The sequence below is a fragment of the Lycium barbarum genome, chromosome 9 (assembly GCF_019175385.1).
Source record: "Lycium barbarum isolate Lr01 chromosome 9, ASM1917538v2, whole genome shotgun sequence".
NCBI classification, from domain to species: Eukaryota; Viridiplantae; Streptophyta; class Magnoliopsida; order Solanales; family Solanaceae; genus Lycium; species Lycium barbarum.
In genome coordinates this window covers 16,977,181-16,989,077 of record NC_083345.1, presented here as the reverse complement: position 1 = coordinate 16,989,077, position 11,897 = coordinate 16,977,181, and the positions used below count along the sequence as shown (strand labels likewise).

The following is an 11,897-nucleotide window of genomic DNA, read 5'->3' as shown; positions in this document are numbered from 1 at the left end:
AAGGTGCATGCATTAATGTTGTTATAAAGAGAAAGAAAACCAAACACATATCGATATGGAGGACCCAAAAACCAAACACATATCGATATGGAGGACCCACTTTCTCCAATGATCACCCTCATCGAAATTGCGATGTCTCGATTCCCACTTTGCTGAAGTCTCGCTAATTCTCGTCCACACAAACATGACCGTTCAGACAATAGCCACACATATTTTCTTCCCCAGTGTGTTAGATGATGCCAGTTGCATGCTGCACCGGTTTAAGGACAAACGTATCTTCATCTTCCAATTTCCCAAAGCCAAGATCATATTAACTTAATAGTAGTTCTCCCCTTACAAAGTATCTTTTGAATTAAATTATGAAAATTTTAGTTTCTATAAATCATTGGGAAAAGGTTGTGTGTGAATCAGCTTTTTTTAAAGTAATTAATTAGACATGCATTGGCTTTACCTTATTTCATATAGGAAAAAGCCGGATTTGTTTTTGTTTTCAAATGCAATTTAATTTGATTTTGAACACCAAAAATGCTTATCAATCCATGATCGCTGGCAAAACTTTTCTAAGCAAACGGAGCTATCAAGCTTTTGTTTATCAAAACTCAAAAGTGAAGCCTGAAATTCTGAAAACAAGGTAGCTTAATCAGAAATATATATATATATATATATATATATATTGCTAAAGCTATTGAAATGGAGCTTAATCAGAGAAATATTGCTAAAGCTAAAACACATTGATGACACCTATAAAATGAAAAATAATTAGGCAGCGTTGTCTAAATGAATACCATCGTCACCAGTAAACGAACAACAACAATCTGCAAATCAAGGAAAATAATCCCCTCTTGCCATCGCGCAGCCAGAAAGGCATAAAATCTACAATTGCAGAGTCTTTACCAAGTCTTAGAGATACAAAATTAAGTACAATAATTATTAGTCTTGACATGATTCAATAACACAGAAATCTTTTAATGTAAGCAGAGAAACAGATTCTTCTAGGCCCTTAGCCTCCCAACTGTGGACCGTGCTGCTCCGACACAGCATGATGGCACCCTCAATCACAGATGACTCCAACAATCTTTACCTGTAGAAAAAGCGGACAAAAATAATCAACAAAACGATCAACATTGAGAAAATATATGACAAGCCACAGAAGTAAGACCTGGACAAACTTCTGCTCCTGCTCCTGCTCCGGCTTGGGCTTCTGCTGGGAGTGCGTCTTTTTGGGCTTTTACTCAAATGTTTTGAGCGCTGTAATAAACCCAGTCACAATACAAAGCAATAGAAATGTAGACAAAGAAAGAGAGAATACACTTTAAAAAGGCCAGGTAAGCACAAAAAAAGGACAAAGAAAGACAAGGCGGATGATCCCAACATGTTTGGATTTTGAGGTATGCAGTTTACTTTGAAACATAGATTTGACTTACAGATGGTGCTGGCGATCTGGACCTTGATGGAGATCTGCAAAATTTCCAGAAATAACTTAATTTAATATCCCAGCCCTGCCACTTAACCAGTTTCCTCCAACTGCCTTGATTCCACTTCCACATCACCATGACCATAATCAAAGTAGCACATGTATGAAGCCAATGCAAGTTATACAGCTAAGACTAAGTAATAGTTTAAATTGTGCAGTCAAGGAGCCAATTAAATGGATACCAAAAGAATGAACTAGTGTCTTTATTCGCTTAGGTAGAAAATGCTTCTACCACAAATAGGTGGTGATCCAAATTCAGGTGGTGGCAGTTAGTTTCCCAGTCCAGCTCCACCATAGAATCCATGATCTTCATGATCCCAATCTAGCACCCATGGAACATTTCACGATGCTCATTAGAACAGAGACATCATAAAAGACCCAAAGCTGCCATCTAGAAAACATCGTACCTCCACAACCAAAAGAGTTGCAGGCAAGACCATTATCCACTCAAGATCCTAATATGCAATCCACAAACCGCCGCACATATCCAAAATCTAGAAAAACAAACAAGATGACTTTTCATACTTATAAAAGAAATGATAAAAGACGACACCTTGATACATTTTCCCTAGAATATAGTTCCAAAGAATAATTAAAGCAAATGAACCAACTCTCCCCTTTAAAACACCTAAAAACTTTTTAGCTTCTTTTTAGCTCAGTCCCAAACCTTTTCAATATCTACTTTTGTTTTAACAGACATGCAGTATCAAAGGTAACCAGTCTCTACTGAATGGTTACGCATTGATCAGGGAGCATAGCTACAAAATCCTGGAATAGAAGGAAACAAATGCATATGAATTCTTTCTTCATAGGGGCAAGTAAAATCAAAAAGTCTCTCAAAGTGAGGAGAAACCATCATTTTCACAATCATTTGATTCATTCCAATGGTTTGGTAATGCCATTGCAAATTCTAAACCCCCTAAAATCCTGCTTGAAGCAGAAAAAAAATGACATTAATGTAACTATCCATTGTCCCACCAGAGTATGCAACACTACACATTACCCAACTAGATTGTCCTAGAAAATGCAACCTTTGCAAAATTTTGGCATACAACTTACCATTCACCCGTTGTACCACCATTTGACAAATTACCAGAAGATTGTGTTGAAGGACAACAAACTCAAACAATAAAAATTGCATTTGGCAGTTTTAAGCATGATATATGAGACAACAGCTTCTCATTGCTATATTTTTCAGAAAAGAAAAGGGGAGAGCATTGGGGACTGTTTAAATAAAGAAGACTAAAGCACCCAAGAATCAAAATCATTTCCAGGTGAGCTTAGCAGTGAGCACATCAAACTAACAAGAAGATAGAAGATAAAAGCAAAAAAATCAAACTAACAAGAAGATAGAAGATAAAAGCAAAAAAATCAGCTGCAAGAGCACTTTAGATTTAAAGATCTTACACCAACGACAATTCCAGTGCAAAAGAACTTGAGAAATTGAAAGAATTCTAATAAAATAATAACTGAATAAAATGATTTGCAGCTTATACAAATATTAGACTTGTACTATGGTATGCTTTTATACCCATCTCACCACAAGAACAGAAAGGGAAAGCAGAATGTTACCTTGAGACAGAACGTCCTTTTGACCCAGAACGAGACGGAGAAGACACAGACCTTGAACGAGATCTTGAGCGCTTTGAAGATTTAACTTTAGGCGATTTGCTGCTAAGACAGATATCAATGAGACCCATATTTGCATTAAAGTAAAAACCACTAGTCCAAACATATGTTTAATGTGTTAGACCTTTTGGTCATGCTACGACTTCTACTTCGGCTACGGCTTCGACTAACACTCTTTCCTCTGGAATAAGAACGGCTGCGACTGCGACTGCGGCTGCGGTCATATTGCTTAACCTACAAAATGATGGAGGTTTTTAGAATAACCAAAGGCTCCAACGCAATAATTGAAGCAATTAAAATATGTTTGCGTCATACTCGAATTGTCGAACGAGAAAAGGCATTCCGGAACTCAGAGTCATCAAGCTTCTTGATCTACACACATGAATACACATTAGCTACACCTCATAGATGTATAACGGTATATCAAATATTGTAAACAACGACCGGGTTAAGGAAACCCAAAATAGGAAGGAAAGGGAAGAAGAGGACTTACAGCATATTTCATGTCATCGTAGTTTGTATAATCGATAATACCAGTGGTGCCTGAAAGTCCAAACAAATTTGTCGACATCAGAATCACTTATGGAACAGAAATGTCGAAGTAAAATGGAGATCAAGATGCTTCCTCAGGGTTTTCGGAAGACCTAGATTACAATAGTTTTTGGTAAATTTGGAGTAGAAAAATGTATGGAGAAGTTCACTGGAAACTAAAAACAAACGACTGTTGCTTAAGGAAAAAATTGTCTTTTGTGAATCACACCAAAATGTTTACTGTAACCCAAAGGAATCAACAACTATAATTAAAAAAAAAAAAAATCGGAAAACTAATACAAATGTCCTCAAAAGGTGATCCAATAACATAACATTCCCCAAGATTGTTTCCAAAGCATTTTTCTAAAAACTACACCAAACCAAATCCAAACACCGATGATGAAAGGAACAAATAATTAAAGAATGATATAACCAAAAACCATAGTGAATGATTGGAAGACCAGTAGAATTACAATTATGAATATATTTTTAAAAAAAGAGAACTACCACAATATCAGAGTTACTGATATTCCAAGATATATTAATTGAAAATAAGTTCCAACACTATGGCAAGCAGTCCATCTCTTAGCTCCTTAATAGTTAGAATAAGCTTCGTGACCTAAAGATCATTCAAACTAGTCAATGCCATTATGCTATGGTTCTACCAAAAGATTGAAAATGACGGCTTCATCAAATATTATTTGCCTCCACTCAATTTTTATTCCCTTAAAAAATAAAAAGTGACACTCTAACCTCCCCATACCCCACTTGTGGGATCACACTGGGTATGTTGTTGTTGTTTCTTGTTGTAAAAATAAAAAGTGAACCCTTCATCAATATGACACGTTCTATACGTGATCCTACAAAGAGCTTGGGCTCATTTGGCACACTAGGTTGTCCTCTCATTAAAGACTCCACATGCTGTACCAAAATATAATTCAAAAAAGAAAAGGGGGGAAGAAATCCCAAGCTAAAAAGGGGGCAAAGAAATCCCAAGCTAAGCATACTACAAGATAATGGGTCATCAGGTGCATCAGATTAGCCTAGACAAATTTATCCAGCCACCCATCATTAGGCAGCACCGTCAATAATTAGTTTTAAACTTGTCTTCAGGGATGATACTGTCCCCAGAAGAGGTAAGATAAATAATAGGATCATAGTCCTATTTAACAACAAATTTGTAATTTTGTATTGGAAGAGCAAAGGAGGGCAATACATGGGTAAGGGCAAGACATCCTTAAAATGGGAAGACAAACAAAAATAAACATCTTTTTCACCATTTCCTCCCAAGAGCAGAACTTATCTCGCCCCGCCCAGCCACCCACCAATGGTGACCCTGCCCTGCTCCCATCGCTGGTTAAGCCCCTCCCCGCCAAGCTTGCATACTGGTTTCCCTTCCAGACCTCAAAAACCACAACCCATCTAACTTGTGCTTCTTTCCTACTCTGTTTCTTTTATATCTTTAATTTCTGCCATCTTTCCACCCACTCAGTAAAAGTAGAATCAATGATTTATCCTTAACCAATTGCTACGACAGCTCAGCCCCGATGAGCAGGAAGGGGAATAGTGTGTGACTGTAAAATTCTCCAACTTTTGGTATGCAGGCTGTATACAGGGTCTTTTTCCAAATCATATCAGTACAACTGATGTGTATCATTGTAGGTTCCCATCTGATATTCATTGCTTTGTGTGTCATTGTAGGTTCCCATTCCACATGGAATTCTTGGTATACTAGACAGTTAAACCAATATACCAGTTCAAAGAGAAAACAAATAGGCCTAGATTTAGCTGCCTCCAATCTTACCACTCCCGTCACGGAAAACTTGGGAGAAACAAACATCCCCAGCTCGACGCATGTGATCCTACATAAGAAACAAAGGTCACCCATGTTCAGAAATTACAGAATAATTTTGAGGAGGGAAAGGACAATCCCTTTCTTGGTATGTCCCTATTACTCACAACTCAAAGACACCTACTCACCTTTAGATCCTGCCACGATGCTGAATGGGGTAATCCTGTAACTAAAACTGAAAAACAACAAGAAAGATCAAACAACATAAAGAAGCAATAAAATGTACTACAATGTACAGAGCACATAAACCATAAGACACACCTCGATAATCAGAACGTCTGGACACTCCACCACCACGCTGACCACGACCGCCACCACCATAACGATCGCTTGCTGACGAGTTACCACGCCCGCCATGTGCAAGCTCAACCTGCCAGTATGAGCAATGTTAATAGAATCAACATCCAGCGTGGAAAAAAACTAGTGACTAAATAGACTAAATGCTACTAAATGTTTGACCAACCCGTAGACGGTGCCCATCAAAATCATAGCCATCACGACCACGAATAGCATCTTCAGCATCGCGAGCCTCTTCAAACTGTTAAAATTTGCCACAAATATAAAGGTCAGAATAACTTTTAAAAGGCACAGAGCAGGCTGATCAAATGAAATCCATCAGAACCTAGGCAGCTCAAAACTCACCTCAACAAAAGCATAACCAGGAGGTCTTGGTGGAATTTTCAGCTCAATATGTGCTATTGGGCCATACTGCACTCACACATCAAATTGTTGATAAGTTTCTCAGAGTTGAAATCTGATAAACTGTTTACAGAACAATTACACCTGAACACAAGCCTTATACAATATACTCCTCCATCCCATTTTATGCGGCACAGTTGGTATTTCGAGAGTTAACCAAGTTTTTCCTTTGACCGGAATCTTTATATGTCTTTTAAATATTTTAAGTTGTTAATTATTGTGATTGACAGTACTTTTTACATAGTTTCCAAATATATACAGAAAAATATTTCAAAAAATTTAAAGTTTCTCTATGTCCGAATTCACGGTCAAAGTTTAGAAGTTAGAATCTCAAAATTCCTATTGTGCCTCATAAATTGGCAAAGGGAGTATAACAATAACAACAACATGGTTCAAGCCAAACTAGTTGGGTTGGCTGTAATGAATACCATATATCCATGGACTCTGTTTGGGCCCATTTCACTCAAAAACTTAACAATATATTTTACTGTTTTTATTGGCATTTAAGCACTATGAAACAATATCCAAGAATGTAGGCACCTTGTAAAACAGATCATCAACTTCACGCTCACGAATATCGCCCGGAAGATTTCCAACATAAAGTGTCCTACTCGACCGACTCATTTTTTCCTGAAAAATGAAAAATACATTCAAATTAAAACCACATAAGAAAAGAAACTTGACCAACAACAACAACAAGCATAAAAAGGGGAAAAGCTTCAACTCTTGTAATTATTTAGTTGCAAAGCCATTAAAAAAAAAAATGGAAGTATTATTTAGACGATGTAATGATGGTTATGTTAATTTAAGCAAGAAAATTATTAGAGAACATACCTTGGAAGATCGAAAGCAGACCAAAGCGTAGAAAAGAGAATTAGGGTTTTAAGGAATAAAAATGAGGGCGGGATATAGTGAAACGATATTAGCGTGCTCTTGAGTAAGCATTTTGCAAATCACTCCCTCTATCTTTATCTTATAACAGTTCGACCCTTGTAATAACTTCTTTTTTTCTTTTCTTTTTTTCTAAAACAGAAAAAATTCCACCAAGTATGGATGAGAATTTAACTCATATTTTATTGAGTAGAATCATGAGAAAATTTACTGATATCATTGATTTGCACATGTAACTATTAAGATGCTCCTACTTATTATTAAGCGTTCAGTTGAAAAAATTATCTTACCAAGATTACCTTTGATAGTATATACTATTAGATTATAAAAACGCAATAGATATTTTTATGTATGATATTATTATTGTAAGTAGCTATTTAAATACAGCTCATTTGCGGAGCATGGTTATATGTTTTTATTTGTAAGTTCAAGCATTACGCCTCACTCTTACCTTAAGTTATATATATATATATATATATATATATATATATATGTATATATATATATATATATTAAATTTTATAAGTCTAAATACCGTTTGTAGGTGTCCTAAATGTTCTTTAATATCTCTACTAAACACTAGTATATCATCTACATATACTAATACAAACCTTTTGTATTCTCCAAATATACTATCCATTTTTTTTTGGAAAATTGGCGGAGCTGTCTTTAGTCCAAATGGCATTACTAATCATTCAAAATGTCCTTTAGGACAGGTGAACGCAGTCCATTCTATACCCTCTTCATGCATTCGTACCTGCCAATATCCTGATTTACAGTCAAATTTGCTAAATATTTTCTTTCCTTGTATTCTATTTATTAGTTATGTTTTGTTTGGTAACTTATATCCATCTGTTCTAGTGTTATCATTAAGTCTTTTATATTTTATCACCATTCTGGCTTTTCCTCTTACTATTTCGTTATGATTTCTTACCATAAATGTTGCAGATCAATGTTTACAGACCGAAATTTAGACAAAAAATTTAAATTTTATGTTCACGGTAAAACTAATGGTATTTTTCAAACTTGGATAGAAGTTTTAGACTCTATTAATGACATAAGAAAACCTCTTTTTAAAGGCTTTAATAATTTTACCGAAGCATTAGACTATGCTAGAGGAGTATTGGGTCAAAATTATTATATTTCTCCAGCCCTTAGACAAAATCCAAACAAAATCCCTCAGTACAACGTCCAAAAAGACACAGACAAAATAATTTTTTGTGACCATTGTTCTACCATGACTGATGTAGTCAAAAGATTAAACCAGCAGAAAGAGACATTGGTCCAAGAAAAAATACAACTCTTGGATCAGGTGAAGACATTAGAACAAAGACTACAAGCAGTAAAGTTCGAATTGATGCAGTCTCAGAGTTCTCCATCTCAGACAAAAATGGATGAGACGGGTGTGCATTCCCCAATGAATGCAATTAGACCCACTGTATCGGGTAAGGATACAGCTAGTCCGGTTCAAACGGTAGCCGGTAAAGACTTATCAAATCCGTTGATGGTTGTCACTTTGCCAAAAAGTGAAGATGAGGGGTGTTCATCTCTCCAAACCAGACGGAGACTACCAAAGACACTTACGCAAGGAGCGACTTCTGCAAAGAAAAGCACACTTGCAAAAAAAGAAGAGAAATGAAAAAATAGAAAATATAGTAAAAGAGACACTAGAAAAAAAAATCCAGACAAAAGAACAAGATAAATATATAGTCAAAGATCCTAGTCCGGAATTATCTCCAAGAGAAGGGATGTCACCGGTCCACAATTCAGATTTTGAAGGAGATGATATTAATTTTCAAGATAATGCATTACAAGACTCTCAAGATCCAAATGATGTAGACTCAGGCATGAGCTTTGATTCAATTGCCCTACACAATTTAGACACTTAGATCAGTTAATGGAGCAAATAATAAAGACGGGAATTAAAGACATTAGCCAGCACAAAAAAAAAAAGGAAGGTGAAGTAGAGAAAAAGTCATGAAAGGTAGACGAAAGAAAAAGCCTTGGAAGAGACAATGACTTGGTTCAAAGAAAGATGAAGAAAGAAAGACAAAAGCATTGAAAAGAGGCATCATTTCTCAGAAAAGTAAAAGAAATGAGACAATAATGGAAGACAAAGGCATTGAAAAGAGAGACAGTGACATTTGAAAATGACATCTTTCAGAAAGATGAGACAATCACATTAAAAAGTAGAAGACTTTGGTGAAAAACATCAGAAAAAGGATAGACTTTGGAGAAAACTGAAAGGGACATTTCAGAAAAAGGAGACTAGACTTTATTAAAGTAGCTTTAATAAAGTAGTCGTTTTATCTAGAAATGGGACAACTCAGCAAACGGACAAAATTATAAAGTATCTTTTCAAAAGTTTCACGTGACGAGGGGGCCCAAAGAGTACCCAGTTGAACTCAAAAGATTCTTCACAAATTTGAAGTCCCCATTTGAAGTCCGTCAGACTCCTATAAATAGCAGTGTTTGCAGAGGAGCAGATCATCAAGAACAATCACCAAGAAAAAAGTCATCAACGAGAAAAGTTTCTAACATTTCTCTCACAAGCCAACCACTCCATATTCCTCTTCCCTTTCACAAATGCCCCAACTCCTTTTCCCAGCAAAATCCTTTGTAATATAACTTCCCAGTAAAATAGTTTTAAGCTTTCCAGTAATTTTCTTTTAAGTGTGAAGTAGTTTTCGGGTTCCCCGAAAGGGAAACCTCTCTCCATCTTCAAGTCATGTAAGTTTTATCTATGTTTTCTGTACTAATCTCCCTACTATGTAAATTATTTTATGTTCAATTAAAATATTATGTTGATAATGTTTGAGTAATTACTTACCTGTTGTTATGAATCTATTACTCTTAGTATATGGTTATGTGATAATGTTCTCCTGTTGTTCTAAAAACTCTTCTTCTAGGTACATTTCCTGTGCTTGTGTCTATAGTGTATTGTTCTCCTGTTGTTCTTTAAAACGGGCTAGAACTAGACGCGCTAGATTCCATTAATTCTTTTTGACTTATTATGGAGTCTATCTCTATTTCGTCGTCACTAGATTGCATATCTTTTAATATTTTATCAAAATCGTCATATTTCTTTTGGTAGATATGTTCTTCTCTATATCCCCAATTATCAGTTCGGGCTTCACATAATTTAAAGTGACTTATGGTTTCTTCTATTGTTAATTCTCCTAACTTACATCCTTTACATCTAAAAAGCATATTTTTGTTTTCTTTTTGAAGTCTTTTTGCTTCTTCTATAGCTATGTTTATCGCGAACTCGTCTTGTATTAGTTCTATATTCATAAAAGTTGTTTCTGTAATTTCATTTTCATCTAAAGTACTTTCTTCTTCTATGTCTTTTTGTGGCGTATAATTATAATTAGTAAAACGTACAGATGTCTCTCCCTTAGAATTAGTGTACATTAAGTGAGATTCTGGCTGTAAAATCTTTTTTCTATTAAAATCTTCTAGATTCCATTCCATCCCTGCATATTCTTCAGGATTTATTTTTATAGGCTTTATTAGTCTTATTCCTCTATTTCCCATTATTTCTACTACATCTTCTACATTAATTTTAAATTTTGTATTACTATTATTAGTCAATTTTCCTAGAAATCCTACGCATATTAATAAATTATTACCGCCACACATCTCTTCATATCCCTTGGTCTGTATTCCTATTTTTATGTGCTTTCCAAATTCTGCTAAGTTCATTATAAAATCTGGGCTAATATAAAAAATTCCTCCATTATTTGTCATGTCTACTTCCGTTAGTCCTATTATTGACTTTTTCATGTCTGACCATCTCTCGTCATAAATTACTATTAAAACTGTAGTTCCTAATTTTTTTCTAGTTAATCCTTTTAATCCTACTACTATTAATCCCATATGCATTAAACTTTTTCCAGTATTTTTTATTTGTTTTACAGCTACTGGGTCTATTAAATTTATGGTAGTAATTTTAGTTCCTATGACTGATATTTGTTCTTCTCTATAATGTATATATAATTGGGCTGTGCTTGAAAATTGTCCTATATTATATAGAGTTTTTGGATTTAATAGTTTTAATTGATTTTGTTGGAAAATTTGTATATCTCTGTCCACGTCTATTACCTCACTTAATTGTTGATTGTTTTCTTCTGGGATTCTTCTATTTAAAATTCTTGATAAGAAATTATTACCTATTCTATTATCTGAAAAATTTACTCTTTGTCTTTCTTGTCTTTCTGATCCCCCTTCGTTTCTTGGTCTAGTTGAAAGAAGGTCCATTTTTGTGGTTTTCTAAGTACTTTAACTTTTTCTTTTTGAGGTGTTATTTATACCTTTTTAATTGGTCTACTAATTCTTCAACTTCTTTGTTTTTAAACGTCTCTTTTTTTTTTTTTTTTTGTTGTTCAGTTAACCACCAAATGCGTTCATTTAATAATTCTAACTTTGGTATTATTATTTCTATTTTCTTTATTATTTCTAGTATCAATGAGATTATAGTAATATTTTGTTGTAGTGCTATTTGGTCCGATTTAGCGCTGGGTATATAATCTTTATAGTCTGCTGGTAAAGGTATAGACTTTTCTATTAATTTTGAGGCTTCTTCTTGAGCTAATCTTGGTTTATTCATGAAAGAGTGATTTCTTTTAGTTCTGCTATTGTCTTTTTTAATTCTCTAATGTCACTGGTTAAGACTTCTACTTGTTGCGTTATTTTAGAGACTATGTGGGTTGTTTTTAGTTCTATTTTTTTTTTATTTTTCTGTAATAATTTTAACTAACTTTTCTATTTCTGTTTTTGTAGGTAATTTTTCTAGATTAAATTTATTAACTAGAATTTGAA

General features: G+C 34.7%; 1 protein-coding gene across 9 annotated transcripts; it reads right to left on the bottom strand.

The window, feature by feature from the left end:
* Positions 1 to 735: 735 nt before the first annotated feature.
* On the bottom strand, positions 736 to 7,159 carry LOC132608902 (serine/arginine-rich-splicing factor SR34-like). 9 transcript variants are annotated; one of them, XR_009570602.1, is made up of 16 exons: positions 7,020 to 7,159; positions 6,726 to 6,815; positions 6,129 to 6,194; positions 5,950 to 6,024; positions 5,748 to 5,856; positions 5,615 to 5,661; positions 5,439 to 5,496; positions 3,597 to 3,646; positions 3,419 to 3,475; positions 3,228 to 3,337; positions 3,047 to 3,145; positions 1,882 to 1,968; positions 1,707 to 1,796; positions 1,425 to 1,538; positions 1,160 to 1,248; positions 736 to 1,081 (listed from the first exon to the last, which is right to left on the bottom strand). XR_009570602.1 is itself a non-coding variant. In XM_060322686.1 (14 exons), exons 2-14 carry the CDS (start codon positions 6,807 to 6,809, stop codon positions 1,078 to 1,080), a joined length of 882 nt encoding a protein of 293 aa, XP_060178669.1. In that variant the 5' UTR covers positions 6,810 to 6,815; positions 7,020 to 7,158; the 3' UTR covers positions 736 to 1,077. The 9 variants fall into 9 exon arrangements, 1 of the variants encoding a protein (XP_060178669.1); XR_009570605.1 differs by having other exon boundaries at positions 1,425 to 1,458; XR_009570600.1 differs by having other exon boundaries at positions 1,657 to 1,968.
* Between the last annotated feature and the right edge of the window lie 4,738 nt (positions 7,160 to 11,897).

Excerpts from the sequence above, each read along its gene's own strand:
- LOC132608902 (XM_060322686.1), bottom strand. The coding sequence starts at position 6,809 with ATGAGTCGGTCGAGTAGGACACTTTATGTTGGAAATCTTCCGGGCGAT. Across the intron at positions 5,857-5,949 it reads TTGATGGGCACCGTCTACGG|GTTGAGCTTGCACATGGCGG; the intron begins GTTGGTCAAACA and ends TCATACTGGCAG. Across the intron at positions 3,647-5,438 it reads AGTTTTCCGTGACGGGAGTG|GCACCACTGGTATTATCGAT; the intron begins GTAAGATTGGAG and ends TTGGACTTTCAG.